At 40.0% G+C, this 16713-nt stretch overlaps 1 protein-coding gene across 2 annotated transcripts in view; it reads right to left on the reverse strand.

The window, feature by feature from the left end:
* Positions 1-220: 220 nt before the first annotated feature.
* ctnna2 (catenin (cadherin-associated protein), alpha 2) overlaps positions 221-16713 on the reverse strand; it is a 246859-nt gene continuing 230366 nt past the window's right edge. For both annotated transcript variants that reach the window (XM_086034022.1, XM_086034023.1), the window contains 2 exons: positions 6126-6260; positions 221-3401 (listed from right to left, as the gene is read on the reverse strand). In XM_086034022.1, the coding sequence (XP_085890148.1) occupies positions 3114-3401; positions 6126-6260 (423 nt within the window). In that variant the 3' untranslated portion in view covers positions 221-3113. The remainder of the gene's footprint in view (positions 3402-6125; positions 6261-16713) is intronic.

Raw genomic sequence — 16713 nt, forward strand, 5'->3', positions numbered from 1 at the left:
CCTTGTCTTTGGATTTAATAACAGCTAGTACTTTCATTTTTCTTTATTCTCGGATTTGCAAAGTAGAAAACTCAAAATAGCTGCCGAAATTGAATTCTTTTGTGAGAGGAATTACCCATTTCCAGTGAAGTGTGCAAGAAACAGCATGCCGGGTGATGCAAATTGGAAGTGTTGTGTCCTGCTAATGCAACACTAATAAATAAACATGAACCTTTGAGGGCCAAGTTGAGGGATTTATTAGAGATAAAGGGAGCGTATGCACGGATTTTCAGAGCAAACCACAACTAGTCAAACCACTCGGTTTATATTTATACGCTACACAACTTTCAGTCAAGGTTATCATAGTTAGTGATGTCATCATTAAATATCTTTAAAAAAAAGGCAACACAATTTGGATGCTTTGGATAAAACACTGTATCGGAACAAGGAAACTACTTCGATGCTGACACTTCTGGGTAGCTTAAACAGAAGTTATTATACCTACTACTACTGGTTACATTTTATGTTCAAAAAACGAGAAAAAAAAGAAAGAGGTATAGCAACCCCAAGAGCCTCTCTCTACAGCGCAATCCAGGATTTCCAGTCAGACATTTGAAATGTGTATACGAGCAGCCAGTCGGCACCATGTTTATAACACTGGTCAACAGACTTTTACATTTTTTAATCAGAGATGTAAGTACAGTAAACTTCTCCAAACATTTTTTTGCGCTGATTCTGAATCTGTCCTTGTTTTCTCTCTGGCACATGAGATTTTCACAATAATAATAATAGTAATAATAATAATAATAATAATGATAACAGAGGTGGCCATTTTAGTAAAGTTTGCTGGTCCGTCATTCGTCATCCATCAGCAGCCAGGGTACCCGTCGGCTATCTGTCAATCCGTCTATTTTTCAAACTGAACCAAACTGTAATCGTCTGTCGGTCAGTCAGTCATGTTATTTTAACCGCGTTCCATCAATAAACATCAATGGTCTGACAGTCTGTCAATCATCAATCTGGAAAAAAAATGTCCAACAAATGAAAAATCCATCCATCCATCCATTACCTGAATCGATTTGATTAAAATGGTAAATGGAGTGCACTATGTACATCATAATGTGTCGGCTTGATGCTCAAACAGATTTACACTCACATACATTTGATATTTCACTTAGCCTACACTTATTTGCCAATCTATTGAACTATAAGTGGGAGCCTGCTGCCGCTTTAACCCATCAAGGACGGGAGCGCATAACCGCGTTTCTCCCACTAGAGTAGGGAGCACTGTCCGTCTACCTTTAAAGCTGGGTGAGCGGATACGTTTTTTTCTTTTTTTAATCCAATTCTCAGTCTCTTAGCCAATGAAATGCATCAGAATATACATGTGACGGTGTTGTGAGATCACGGTGGATGTCTCTGAATTTTTTCGGGCATTAATTGCGGAACCTCTGAAATAAGTGACGGCAGTGAAAAAGACGACGCACTTGTGTCCTTTGAAGCAGACGAACCTGTCGAACGTGATATATGGTTAAGCTATATGTTTGAAGACAATGACAATATTGACGGCTTTGTAACAGAATAGAGGATGGTGTTTACCACTCGATTTTTTAAATTAAAAATAGTGCATCTCTTGCACTAACCCTTTATTTTTACATTTTTGATTGAAACAGTAAATAATAATAAACTCAGACCTGTGTTAAAGTCACATGTCCAAGCTCTCAAATTCTTTTGGAATTATGTTTCTATCTGCTACAGGGGCTAAGATGGCAATTATTTTGTAGGTGTTCGATTTCTGTGAGAAGCTCGGGTTCATTCTATAGTGGCCCTTAGGCTTTAGGGAGATATTGAGCCATGCACTTTAAGCTTTAATGGGTTAACTCTTAAACGTTTTGCTTATCTTAACCAGAATCCTGTGTCACATTGTTGCCAAAGGTGCAATCCTGGTGGATTAAAATGCTTCCTAGTTCTTGTGAAAACTGAAATAAAGTACCCATCCATCCATCCATCCATCCATCCATCCATTATCCAATCCGCTTATCCTCACAAGGGTCGCGGTCGTGTTGGAGCCTTTTCCAGCTGTCTCCGGGCAGTAGGCGGGGGACACCCTAATTGGTTGCTAGCCAATTGCAGGGCACGCAGAGACAAACAAACATTCACACTCACAATCCCACCAAGGGGCAAATTTAGTTTCAAATACCGTTTCACACCTCCTAACCCCACTCTTTCCAAAAAAAAAAATTAACTCACAAGAACTAAACTGGAATACTGTCTCTGTATTCAACGCTTCTTTTTTAATTCTTAGTCAGCATGAGGAACTCATGACTTTCTCTTCCTTCTCTTTCTCTTGCATACCGCCACCTGCTGTACGTATACAATCAATGCAGTCTGGGTCGCGTTTCCGTCTCTCGTCAGCAAAACGGGCGTCCGTCAATCATGGACTCTGAGGTCCGTTCGGACATAACCAAGTTCGTGACGATTACAAAGATGAAGGAAAATCCACTTCCATCTGTGCTTTGTCCGTCTTTTTTTTATTTTTAATTTCGCGTCTATCGTCTAATGTCAGCAAAACGGGCGTCTGTCAGTGACGGACAGACGGACCGGTCCGTTGGTCAGGCGGAATGCCCACCTCTGAATGATAATATTAATATATTTAGTAATATTTAGGAATTAAGATTTAGGAACAGTAAGTGGTGGATTTTTTTTTCTGAAAGGTTATAGCTAAAATTACAACTCATTGAAAAATCCACATTGCGCAAGCTTTTATAGGTCTAACTTCAATAAAGCTATATCTGATTAAAATTTGCTGTTGACCAGGGTAATAAGACTTTTTCATCATTTTTAAAAACATCTTTCTGATATGTAGTTTTTTAAGTTCCATATTTTTGTCACAGTTTGGCTCCCACATGTTAAGCTACGATAAAATTGATAATTAGTGTTACTTGTGTGTCTGTGTGTGTGTGTGCGTGTGTCTGTGTGTGTGATGGCTGTTAGAGACCCACAGTCTTCACAGGAGCCCAAGTGTGGCAGTTGAAAATGTACTGTCATTCTCCTGTGGTGCAGAAGAGCACACACGCAGGAAAAACAGGTGGGCTAACACAATGTAAATCTTTTCTTGGGTGTTTTTCTTCTGTTTAGAAGGAGTCCATGGCCTTAAATTCACTGAGTGCCTGGACGGGGGAGATGTGCTTCTTCTGAGAACCTCGTCGCACGCGGGTCTGGCACTCCTCCGGCTTCTCCCTTTTCACCAGCGGCTTCTTCTCCGGAGCTTTCATGCGCCAGGAAACCACGGGCGAGTTGACGGCGGCGGTCCCATACACTTTCTGGTACTTGGTGGAGGCCACGTACGAGGCTTTGACCGTCAACACCACGGCGTTCATCAGGTTCTTGGCGGCCTGGATGAGCGAGGTGGCGCTATCCAGCTGCGAGAGAGAAACACTTAAGGTCAAGTCCAATGAGTCAATTCTTTGGCGCATTGGCTTGTTTTGCGCATGACGTAGCATGCTGCTATGTGGGAGATCTTCTCCGCAACTGTCAATTAAGCGGGATAAAACCGAGTGCTCACTATGTGACGTCTTCCTTTTGCGGCTGCTAATGAGCGGAGGCAGGGTCAGGTGTGCTCTGTTTCCGTCTGTTTTGTTTGGCTGACATTTAAGGGTCGCCGGCCAGTGGGCCTCCTCGGACCACATGCAGAGACAAGTCAACTGCTTAGTTTTAATGAGTGCGGATTCCAGCCGACCACCATGAAATGGTTCAAATCACAGCGGGATGCGCGCATCCAACATGGGATAAACATGTATACAAAAGTTCAAAGAAATAATGATGATGGTGCAGGGAAACCCAAAGATCAACAGATGATAGTCTCCTATTTCAAATTTCAAAAAGTTCAGAGTTGTGTAGTGTAGTGACAAGAATAAAGTATTGCAGACCTGGGCACTGGAAAGCCCCTATCGCATTGAGCTGTGAACATTTGAGACTGTTGACAAAGGGATGCGCATTCACGTCAGGGTTTGTTAAAGGTTACAAATGTTCACAAAACGTTGGCCAGGCCTTTGCCGACAGTTTTTGTGTTTTTTCTTGTCGCAAGGACATGTTGAACATTCAAACGTTCAAAATTCCCTAGCCATAAGAAAATCACAGATGAACGTCTGGCGACTGTTTGGCAAACATTTGCAACCTTGAACGAACCCCGGCGAACCAGGATGAGCACGCAACATTCTCTACCTTCGCAAACACTCGCAAATGTTTGCCACTCACTGGGATAGGGGCTTAAGACCCGCAGGCCACATTCGGACCATCTGCAGTATCTGAGCAGCAGAGGCTTGAGAGTATTTGCGCATGTGGTGAATGTTTTTTTTCATCGTTGAGCATCTAAAAATATGCCATTGAACTGCATTAGGAGCAATCTCACTCCCAAATGGTAATTTTCAGTCTGCATGTTTCTCGCTCATTTCAAAGTTTAGAAGATAAGTCGAGAAGATAAGATAATTGAGATGAATAATTTTCAAATATTATTTAAACTGAACAATTGAAAGTTGATGTGATGGCTCAAAGTTTGTACGTTTCATTTGTCTCTGAACGGGAATTTCTTTTTTTTTAAAAATCTGACGCAATCAATTGGATTGTCATTGCTTCTAAAGTTTCTGCTTAATGTTTTTAAATGTGTTGCTGAATTTTGATGGAATGGTGGTACAGAGAAAGCTATTACTCTTACATCATCGTTATATATGCATATGTCTCATGGTCAGTCAAAAACTGAAGAAACAAAGAAAATCTAAGTGCTCATTGTTCACTTGACCACAAACGTAAACGTGTAAAGTTATGCGACTGCAAATCGACACCTTCTGTTATGCTGTGAATGCCATGCATGGAAGTCTATTTTTCATCCATACAGCAATACACATTGTGTTGAAGAGAAGCGTCAATGTTGAACCACTGATGGCCTACATAATACGTATTCAAGCAAGTTAGGGCCTGATTTACGGAAGGTTTGTGTGTGCAAAAATGGATGCAAAACTAATTCATCTCATAAACAAATGTGGAAGCTGCTGGGCACACGTAGGACTGCATCTGCCAATTGGGCGAAATTGCCATGCAGGTCATTTAGTACATTGTAAAAGGAGTACTGGATATGCAAACAGATGAATTTAGCACGTGCAGTGTGATTTATCAAGTCTGAGACAAATTACTGTGGTTGATTTTTAATACCACGTCTGAAGGGCACTACAAACTGCACCGCTCTGCAAAACCATAATGAGGAGGCGCAGGCAAAAAAATGAGAAGCGACGGGGAGAACCGATCTTTTCTGCTTGTGTAAACATTTTTGGAATGCCAGAAACCAAAATTATTGTGACTTATCCTCTCATCAGCAAAGCAATTTTGAAGCTTCTGGATTGATCGAAGGGTTAAGTTGGAGCCAGTCACAAGTGTGAGAAAGGCCCAAATCAGCAAACTCCTTTCAACTGCATTTCCTTGAGTATGAGTCATTTAAGTGCACTGTGATAATTGGTGCTTGCGCTTGCAGTGCTCTCCCAAATTTTCCATGGTGAAAACCATTAACGCTACCTAAAGTGCAAAACCCTCTTTTAAATATGGCACTCTTTATCATTTTTAGACCACAACAGTGCGCGCTGTCTATTACCGTGAGTGAATATGCAATATAGCACCTGCTATTTGGGATCTTAGTAACATATCACACAATAAGCGCACTAACAACAGCGCATATGCTACCTGTTGGCGAGAATACACAGTTTAGCATGTGCTGTTTGGGGTTTTAGTAGTTCAGACCCTAAGTCGTTAAAATGCACAATTTGCTGATACTTGCTGATTTGTTTTAAAACAGTTCTTCTGTGATAAATAGTTACCATGCTTTAGCAATATTGGCTAATTGGACACTTAAGTTAAACAATGATAATAGGGTCCATGAGACATAAAAAGCCTACCATGCATTTTAGCGAGTATTATTAGATGGGATTGGCTCAGAAACAACCGCATCAGTATTTCATTTGTAAGAGCCATCACTTGGTCGTCTAACCTTCACTCTGACCTTGAACTGAATGTAGTGGGAGAGCTGCAGCACAGAGTATAAAACACTGCTTAAGTGTACTGATGGCCCAAAGGTGACAGTGAGTAGTGGACATACTTACCCCAGACACAATGAGCTCCCCGCCCAGGTTCTGCACTTCTGCTTTCACTTTGCTGCAGATATTGAGCTGATGACAGTACAGTGCGATTCTCTGCAGATAGGCCAGGAGATCCTGTTTGCAGGCCGAGTCGGGACACTGAATCGTAAAAAGAAAACAAAAAGAGTTAATAATAGTCACGAGTTGCTGCTGGCTTCTTACACAGCAGGGACGTGTGGGATGAGGTGCTTGCCTGTTCGGGCCAAAGATTCTCTGACTTGTTCTGTGCACCATAGTGTTAACATTGTGTGTAGGTAGTGCAAACAAAATGGTTGAGATTGAGGTTACCATATATTTCAGAAGCACTTCAAATCCTTTAGTTTTGACAAAAAATCGACAGTGTGCCTTGTAATCCGGTGTGCCTTATGTATGGATGTCAGCTTGTCAGTTCAATGTCTTTAATTAAAATTCTCCTATTTATTTTCACACAGCTAATTGCAAGAAGGCATACATTTCACCATACCAGAACTAGAACTAATTCCTTTTTTGGGGCCAAGAATCACGGGAAATGTCGTCTTACTACCCTAATGCGGCTGTCAGACCGAGCGCAACGTGAGCGTTTCTGGAGGCGTGTTTCCAATGATACAATGTGGGACAATATCATTGCGGTCCATGGGCCGGAGAGGTAAACGACACAGCCAGCTTCCAATAGCTGCTGGGATGGAGCAAAAAAAGGAGCAGGCTTGGATAATGGTGAGTGATGAAGTTGGCGGGTCTGGTCAATGGATCGACTTGTTTACAGCTGTTGAACTGTCAACCAAGCTAGCATTTCACAGCCAAAGTAGTAACACAACCGCCGGTAACCAGTTTGACTAGTGATGTTCAAACGTGTTTTTGGACTGTCAGAGGAGTCCCTCCTCTTCTCCGCTCAAAGCAACCCCTGTGTAGTTGCACGACGAATATAGCATAATAGAGCTAAATCCATAAAATAAACATTAGAATAAACTATTTGACATATAATGCTTCACAAAGATAATGCGTCTCATAATCCGGTTCGCCTTATGTATGAAAATGTCTGAAAATAGACCCCTTCATTGTCATACCTAATAATCTGTGTGCCGAAAGGTCGGAAAAATATGGTACTTAACGTCAACTTGGAGCCTATCACATGTTAAATGTGCAGCAGGCTAAAGTCCTTCTGTTGACATCATGTCGCTGTTCAGTCACTCTGCCAATGACTATTAAAGTACGTAGGGTCAAGAAAATAACTGGTGATGTCACCCGTGTGCCAAAGTTAACAGTCACTTAAAATGTCATGTGTTAAGATAGAGTTGTTTTTTTTCTTCACTGTGTCATCATATATGAGAGAATGACAAAAAATAACAAATCTGAAAGGCACTCATCTAGGGCTTCATTATAAAGTATGGTATGATGTGCTTTGTGGCAAATTGAAGGATGTACAGGTGTACACTTAACAAACGGACCAATAAATTAACCATTACCATTAGAATAGCTAGTTAAACACTCCTTACATCCTAATAATTGATCAACAGCACCTCGTCATTGCGATATTTCAAACTTGATGTTCTTAACGGGAAATGGCTACTGGTCTTAGAGCATTAAGAACAGGTTGCAACAGAGATACGGAGAGACTGGAAAAATCACAGTAAGGCACATAGAAGAAATGGACTTCCATAGGAAAAAACAACAACACCACCTGTTGTGAAATTTGCAGCATTCAACAGGTGGGCGCGTCCATTCAGGGGTAGAATACAGCATACAGCATATAAGAACGTCAAATAAAAGTGCCTTGTGAAGGTTACTGTGCATTTTAGGTTCATTGTGAAATTGCACCCAAAAGCTCAATATCCCTAAATATCTGTGAGTAGTGGACATATTATCTTATATTCATTGACATTTTGTCATTAACAGCTGCAGGTTTAGTAGTTATTATTCATGTCCAGTTGACGCATATTTGATTATTTAATAGTCATATTCTTGTGTGCTGCTACTGTTCATTGGCTGCTGTAGAATAAATTAGTTTAATTGTACAAGTATAGTTGATTCCACGTGTCAAATTGAAAGCAGCTAACAAAGCGGACAAAAAACAGCATGGCTCCATCATTTTGTCAATGATAACTCAGCAGTACACCACACTGAGGGCAGTCAAGATGATGTTGATGCCAGGCAGTTTATTTCTGTGGCGGCATGATGGCGAACAGCTTAAAAGGAAATTGGAGTTCTGCTGCAGCGGTACGAAGACAATCATAAAATACAGATTCCTGCTGATTCTGGTGAACAACAGTCTGCACCTACAAGGCATGGTAGCGATATTACCTGCGGTACGTCTCGCCACATTCGTCCTGTGACTATGAATAAAGATTAGCAAACAACTGGTGCAACAGCTGGCCCCCTGTTTCTGTAGCTACAATGCGTCTCCAGCTTTCAAGAGTAAATACTTTTTGGCACTATTAATAAGCAGCTAAGTGGAGCGCATTTGCGTCCTCATTTCAACCCTTTACAATATTTCAGCGTATTTTGTTGTAGGTTAAAAAACAGAAACTAGATTTGTATTCAGCAGTTTTCCACGAAACATATCAGTCTGACTTCTTTGATTGAAAATTATAATGTGCAATCCGGCTCCATCTTGGTCACTGCACTGCATGTCCCCAATACAAGTGAACTGTAACAATGAACATTTAATTATTTTTCACTAGAGCTTTATTTCAATTAGGAAATAAAACTTTAAACAATTTTTGGCACTTCCTCCACAAAGTTTTATGGAAATTGCTGGGTATTTTTTTCTTTAATCCTGCTAACAAAAAAAAAAAGCCTTTTGCCATAGTTTAGTGGAGGTTGTTAGTTACACTTATACATTTGAATTTTTCTTGCATGTCTTTAAACAAGAAGAAATCTAAAAACAACCACCTCAGTCTTCAGCTATCACACAGTTTGCACATATTACTATATCTCTATTCTGAAATCGCTCCGAAGTCTTGGCCAACTAAGCCCCTGATGGGTTAAGAACTGCATCAGCTACTCCAATACTATTCCACACTGTGAACATGACTGGAAAACAAGAGCCTTCTTTTAGACATTAATATTAATCGTTCATAACTAGAGCATTCACAACCACTGTGAGGGGAAAGACACAGCTCATTTTCTTAGCTTGTATATGCTCGGGCAGTGGGGGACGGAAAACATGGCGCTGTGATATGAATATACCCCACCAGCACAGTTTCCTGCCCACTCACTTTGAGCATATTGACATGGACATCCTTCACCCAGATCAAAGTGTATTTATACAGTGTGATGAAAAAAAATATATCGACTTTTTTTTTTTTTTCCTACGAGTGTCATTTGAATGAGTGGTTTACATTGTTTGTGGAAATGACCACTATGAGAGCAGTCAAGCAAGGGACTGCCAGGAGCTTCCTGTAAGTGTCTGAATGTAGCCTGCAGTGCAGCTGAATCGCAAAGAGCAGCCAGTGAGGCAAAAGGAAGTATCTCCTTGGGCGTGATCACTGCTAACTGCACTTCACACTGCTGGCACATGAACACATCCACACATACACTTTGCTGCCTCGGGCCTGTTTGATGCACACATGACACAATTGTTCCTGTTTGTACTGTTGACTTATAGTCCATTTCTACCACAGGCTGCCTGGTGAAATAAACACTATGGCTCATTGACTAACCAGACACTCTTTGTCAGTGTCGTAAGATGCTTTCTCATTCCACTCTGCCTCTCTGAATGGATTTGGATTATTTAGTTTGTTTCAGTCCAGAGGCGTCAGTTATGTTCCTTGTGTAATCGTGTTGTTTTATTATATAATGAACCGAAAACAAACAAAATGTGTTCCTGGTGGATAATTCAGGAGGATGGTTTGAACTTTGGTGTCCAAACGACAGCTGCACGCTATCACATTTTGTCAACGTGTCAAATAGAAGAATCACCTCACATGGAGGCTGCAAAAAATATATTTTGAATTTGTTTCAATCTTGCTTGTGCTGTTTTTTTGCTATTCCCACGTAATTATAATACTTGCTTATATCTCTTATTTCCCAGTTTAGTAAAAAAAAAAAAAAAAAACGGAGCTGTTAAAGAGAAGTTGAGCATATTTTAAATGAAAGCATAGTGACAGATTCCAATTACACACAGTTACAAAATATGCCTTCCAGCTGACTGGACCACTGCAGTGATGTTAAGATGTCACCTTCTTTATTCAACAAAGCTGGTTGTTTTTTTATTTGGACATCCAATATCTGACACTAAAGAAATAAGGCTGTTGAGCTCTCATGAATAATACACAAATGGTTCTATGGGAGGTCCATGAAAGATTTTAGTTTCAGTGACCGAGCTAACATTGTGTTTATTTATGCGTTTATAGCATTATATGTGGTTATTTGCCATGTATCTCCATCTGTTACAGTGATAGAGATTAAAATTTAGTGTTGTTTTAATTGCAGTCCATTATCTTGAAATGTGTTATACACGCATACAGCTTTGATGAATTAGCCAATGGAATCTATGAGACCAGACACTGTCAATGAGTCTGCATTAATAAGCTGACTTGGTCGTTGACTTCTCACAGGCCTTGACTTGACTTAACTTACGGCAACCGGTGGCTTCACTTGCCAAAGACAAAATGACTTGGGACTTGCTCGGGACTGAAATGTTACGACTCGAGACTTCTGTGAGACTTGCAGATGTATGACTGTATCCTATTTGCCAGACCACATGTTAATGGAAAGTAAAGCTGACTATGTGTCGAGCTGAGGAGGTACGGCACAGTAGAAAAGGAGCTTGTGAGAATTTGAAGGTACTGTGAAGGAAAAAATAAGATAAACAGGAACAGGAACAGCCGACTGCTTACAATGCTGATCAAGGACATTATGGGGGAGGGTCTGTGTGTGCTACATGCTGCAAGAATACAAAACAATACATCCATCCATTATCGATACCGCTTATCCTCACGAGGGTCGCGGGGCGTGCTGAAGCCTACACAATACAATACAATATAATTTTATTTATACAGCGCATTTCATAACAGGGTCGTCGACTGTTTAGCACCTCCGCCTCACAGTTCAGATGTCGTGGGTTCGATCCCGGCTCCGGCCTCCCTGTGTGGAGTTTGCATGTTCTCCCCGTGCCTGCGTGGGTTTTCTCCGGGTACTCCGGTTTCCTCCCACATTCCAAAAACATGCATGGTAAGTTGATTGGACTCTCTAAATTGCCCCTAGGTGTGATTGTGAGTGCGGATGTTTGTCTTTGTGTGCCCTGCGATTGGCCGGCAACCAATTCAGGGTGTCCCCCACCTACTGCCCGAAGACAGCTGGGATAGGCTCCAGCATGCCCCGCGACCCTTGTGAGGAGAAGCGGTATCGATAATGGATGGATGGATTTCATAACAGCTAGAGCTGTAACAAAGCACTTTACAAACAATACAATAAATAGAATGATACATGTATTAATAAATATAGACATAAATCATATATAAATATAAATAAAATATGAATAATGAAGCCAATAAATTGACATAAAACACTATATACAATTGACACCGGAAAAGAGCTGAAAATGTTTCATCGTGGGTTGCCATAGTCAAATCAAATTTATTCAAACAAGCCCATTGAAATGATTCTTAAATTGTCATCTTAATTCCACCATATTTTTGACTTTACTTTGAGAGCAAACAATTAGGGTTGCTTGCTATTTGAGAAATAATATAACATTCTGATGTGAAAAATGATTACTAAACAACATCATTCATATTTGAATACTAAAAGTCTTGCAAGGTTATTTGCAAAATGTGTTTTTGTTTTATGGATGATTGGATTAAGATGGATTCCCGACTGAATGAGGATAAAGACAAGAAATGGTACAACTGTTATGACTTAAATCAAGATACTCAATTTTCTCATCTTTTCTAGTGTAAGACATAAGGCCAAGTGCCTTTCCCTAATTGGGACAATATGACAATATATTGGAATTAATCCCACATGTGCTGTCCTATTGTCCAATTTGGAGCCCAAACGACTGGCCCAAAATAGCAATAAACACACAATTAACTACTCTTACTGTTCAAAATGAGGTTTAAACAACAGACACATTTTTAGCCTTTGGCAATACAGAGCACTGATCTGTTGAATTTCATGCCATTGTTATTTATTGACAACTATGCCCAGTTTTTTTTTTTTAATAAGTTTTAATGTATACCAGACAAACGTTTTAGTTTCTGTCAAACTGAAGATAAACTAATTTGGACACAGCTAATGCAACATACACAAAGAGCATCCCGCTAACAACACAGGTGCATTTGAGTCTGGATTATGCATCCATCCATCAATTTTCGACCACCTATTCTCTTGAGGGTCACGAGTAAGCTGGAGTTTATCGCAGGTGACTCTGAGTGAGAGGTGTAGAACACCCTGGACTGGTTGCCAGTCAATCACCGGGCAATCACACAAACAACATTGGAGACCATGCAAACTCCTCACAGAAACTTGGTCAGAGTTGACATTAGATGCGATAACTTTTTGACTGTGATTCAAACTTGCTAACCACAAGTGGTGGAAGGTGCGCCTACTTTAAAAATTGCTTTCATATGATGACAGGCAATTACTGTTCTATTGCATTCACCTCTCGAAAAGATAAACGTAAATTTATCCTCAGTCTGAAAAGGGTGCTCTCAGTGAATGGAAAGTAACATGGAAAACTGAGTGTGAAAATAAGCGGAAAATGAAACATTGCTAAGGTAAAGTGGGTTGAGATGCCGCTTGAAGTTTTTCGATGTGAACTGCAGTGCTTAAATGACTGGGAGACCTCCCCCCCAACCCGCTTTGGAATTGCCTGCTGCTTCACGCACACTCATCAATAGGCCTGATGTGGAGTCATTGTGACAAGGTTTCCTACTTAAGGGATCTGTCTGAAAGCATTGGAGCTGAATTCTAACTGTCAAGGTCCAGTGCTCCCGACAAGCACAGGTTACCCTCAATAATGTGCAAATGCAAAATACATGTTGTCTACATATGGAGGAAAGACAAGTAATCAAAGTTATGTTGTTAGTTATGTAATAACATGAACATTCTTGATAAAATGGAAATGATGTTTCTTTAACTATAATAACCTTTTTTTTTTTTTTAATGGCAAATGTATTTTTTTCCATGTGGGAAATGGCAAGGGGTAATTAGTTCTTACAGCCACGTACAAATTATTTTATAAATGTATGTTTTGATTAAAGGCTGGGGCACACATGTTTTTTTTTTTGCTTTGTATAAATTGGTGTTTGCGCTCATCACTGTAAGAGGAAATCTACTTCACAGTGAGTCCCTCACACATAAATCCACTTTTTCATTTGCCATTGCGGGTTACACTGTGCCAGTTTCCGCAAATTGAGGCTGATTGGCGAAAATTGCCATATAGTTTGGGGTAATGGTGCCACATGCTGTTTTGGCATGCATTTGAGAGTCTGCTAATGCAATATCATAGTGACGGAGATATTGGTGCGGATAGTGTTTCGGGAATCTTTTTCTATGAAAAGTCATCCATTAGCTGGGTTTAAATGCAGACATTTTTCATTCCAACTGTTTTTACACGCGACGTCATCTTTTCTTATCTGGTATACATGTGCCACCACAACATTTAATCCAAACTGCCGTTTTACATACTTGTGACGAGCAGGACTATGTAAACATCACTGATTTATCAAGATGGAGGCCAGTTGTCTATTTAGCACAATAATTGTTACTGTTTTTACACTTTTATCAAAGAAACAGCTTGATTAAAAACAAGTGACAAGTAGTTAAAAAATGCTATATTGTTGCAGACCAGGTCTGATTGGAAGCCACCATTTACAAGTGCGTAAATGTCAACGGCACTGAGCATTCATGTCAAGACAGAGCATGCACAGACAGAGAGCAGCCTGGCTAATCCGTATGAATCATATAGATGACTTCTAATTGGACTGCCAAAAGGAATATACTGTACCAACCCTGTGAATCCAAATTAAATTCCATTTGGATTCGGCCTGTTTATTCCAACTGAGGACATTGGACTATTCTGAAGTGGAAGGAACTGAAACTTGGCAAACCTGAGACAACTGGAGCAGTTTACACTAAAGAGTGGAGCAAAATACCTGCTGAGAGGGGCAGAAGTCTCATTGAAAGTTACAAAAATTGTTTAATTGCAATGTTTACCTCAATAGGCAGTGCAACACAATGTTAAGTTAAGCGTAGCATCATTTTTGTCCAGGCCTGTTTCATGAGGTTGTTTTTAAAAATAATTATGTCGTACTACAATTTTCCATTGCTTAATTTTCATCACATTTATATTTATTATCACCTTGGTCAGATTTCAGTTATTTGTGCGACCAACTGTTCTTCTTTCATTAATAGAGTGGTGTGGTACCAAAAATTATGTTCACATGTGTATATGAAGCACTTTTATTTGGTTTCATTCTTATTAGAATACAAGCCTCCATGAGAGCCTAATTTTTGGGGAGTTACTTCTTTCACTCCAACAAAGGGTGCCCGAACCTCCATTTAGGTAGTAAATTCAGTGGCAATCTTTAAAAGAAGGCCATTCTTTATTTTAAACTAAAATACATGAATTGCATTTGTCGTGCAACAAATATAATTCATGATGCTGAGATACAGTCAAGGTCAATATTATTCATATTCGGGCTGTATGGTGAAAGTTGAAGTGAATTTTAGCTGGAAATGAGCAATGAGCAAGCAAGTGGCACAAGATCATTATTTTTCTTTTCTATTCCATATTTGACTTCTATTAACAATTGGACATTCTAGCATCGTGTAGAGGAAGGGTCGGGAACCTTAAATACTTAAAAATTCACCGGGAGCCACAAAACCCTTTTTAATATAAATAGAGAGGATAACACTGCATTTATCTTTTTTTTTTAACGTGTGTTTATATAAACTCAGAGTCGAATCCACAAAGAACGAACTACGGCTTCTGATCGCATCTTTAGTTACACTTCATTTGCACCTGCGATTTGCTCCGTCTCGGGGGCGGAGCCAGAATAAGGCTAATGGGTGGGCTCAGGGTGAGCCTGAATATTTCTCTCACTGAGCACAATTCTCCTGTCCCGGCACATCATATATTCAAATAAAATGACAAACTAAATAATATGAAGCTCAAATCCACTTTAGACAACCACAACTAAGACATTCTTAATATAAAATAAAATAAAAAACACAACGAAACACAAATTCAAAAATAATTTAATAATGATTTCCAAGTAATTTTTTTCATCAATCCCACTGGGTGGGTAGTCTGTCAATCTGCGTGGGCCTTTGCACACCCAGGCCCACCCATGGCTCCGTCCTTGCTCCGTCTTAACGTCCTGTTCATAAAGGATATTGCACTAATGAAATACCAGTGCAGAAAACCCACAAAGTTTGACAGCTGAGTTCAGTTTGCACCTGTTTTCCCCCTGATTGCACACATGGCAAAGCGCCAATTTTACACCAGCTTTCTATGGACGTTATTTGCTTCACCCAAACTGTGTGTGGCTATTAGCGCTGATGTTAGTGAATGAGACGTTATCAATGAGGCTCATTTGCATAGAGGTGAGTAATTGTTCTACCAGATGTATGCATATTGCAATACAATACAACTTTACGCGCAAATACCACCAGCGCACCGAGACGCATTCAGCTTGGCATCTCAGTTAGTGACGCATTTCACCTACATGTGCTTTGTGAATTAGATGCAACGTGATCTGAGATGATCCGTTTGCAATATATATATATATATATATATATATATATATTTATTTATTTATTTTTTTTCTGGTTTTGTGCCGGTCTTGCAGGTATACCAGCAAGACCGGCACAAAAACAAAACAACACCAGCTGTGAGCACCTACAGAATATGTAGCTCTATGCTGGGCGTTTTGTAGTAGGTATTTGTAACAAAAACACACTTGAACATTAGAAAAGACGCTTTGTTGGAGCTTACTTTCAAATAATATAGCTAATGTCTGTTTGAGTCCTCCTCGTATTCATGATATTAAAGCGACACTGAAATAATCCACCTGCACCAAAACAAAACTTCCGCCATTGTTTCATTATCTGTCCTTTCAGTGGACTGTCGATGCCCAATACGAACATGTGGTTGCAGACAGACGTTTACACATCGGAAACCAAACGTCAATGGGGGGGAGGGGCTGACGGAGATTCAATGCCCATCTGCCTTGTTTGGATGCCCAACAAAGTTCAATGCTGTGGAGCGTGCAGTCAGCTATCCACTTCAATTCAAAAGGACTAGTTTACTGAACAGTGTCAGCTATACATTTGCAAAATAATAGCCACCGCAGCACATCAGGGCGACAGTATAAGACATCGCCTTCATCTTCACATGATTGTAAACTGTCATCTGTCAAGAAAAAACATTAAACGTTCTGCTTTTTTTAGAAACATTTCTTTTCTTGGATTTAGCCAATGTTTACCTATAGGCAGCCGAGTATCTTAAATATTCCCGGTGGCAGGTGTCGCACATCGGTGGCTGTGACAGATATTTTGAGTACCCCCAAAAAAACATTTTGCTTTAATGTTACAAGAGTAATTGAGTGATTATTAAAATTTGAAA

The sequence above is a fragment of the Filicampus tigris genome, chromosome 6 (genome assembly GCF_054856515.1).
Source record: "Filicampus tigris isolate MCC_2025a chromosome 6, RoL_Ftig_1.0, whole genome shotgun sequence".
Lineage (NCBI taxonomy): Eukaryota > Metazoa > Chordata > Actinopteri > Syngnathiformes > Syngnathidae > Filicampus > Filicampus tigris.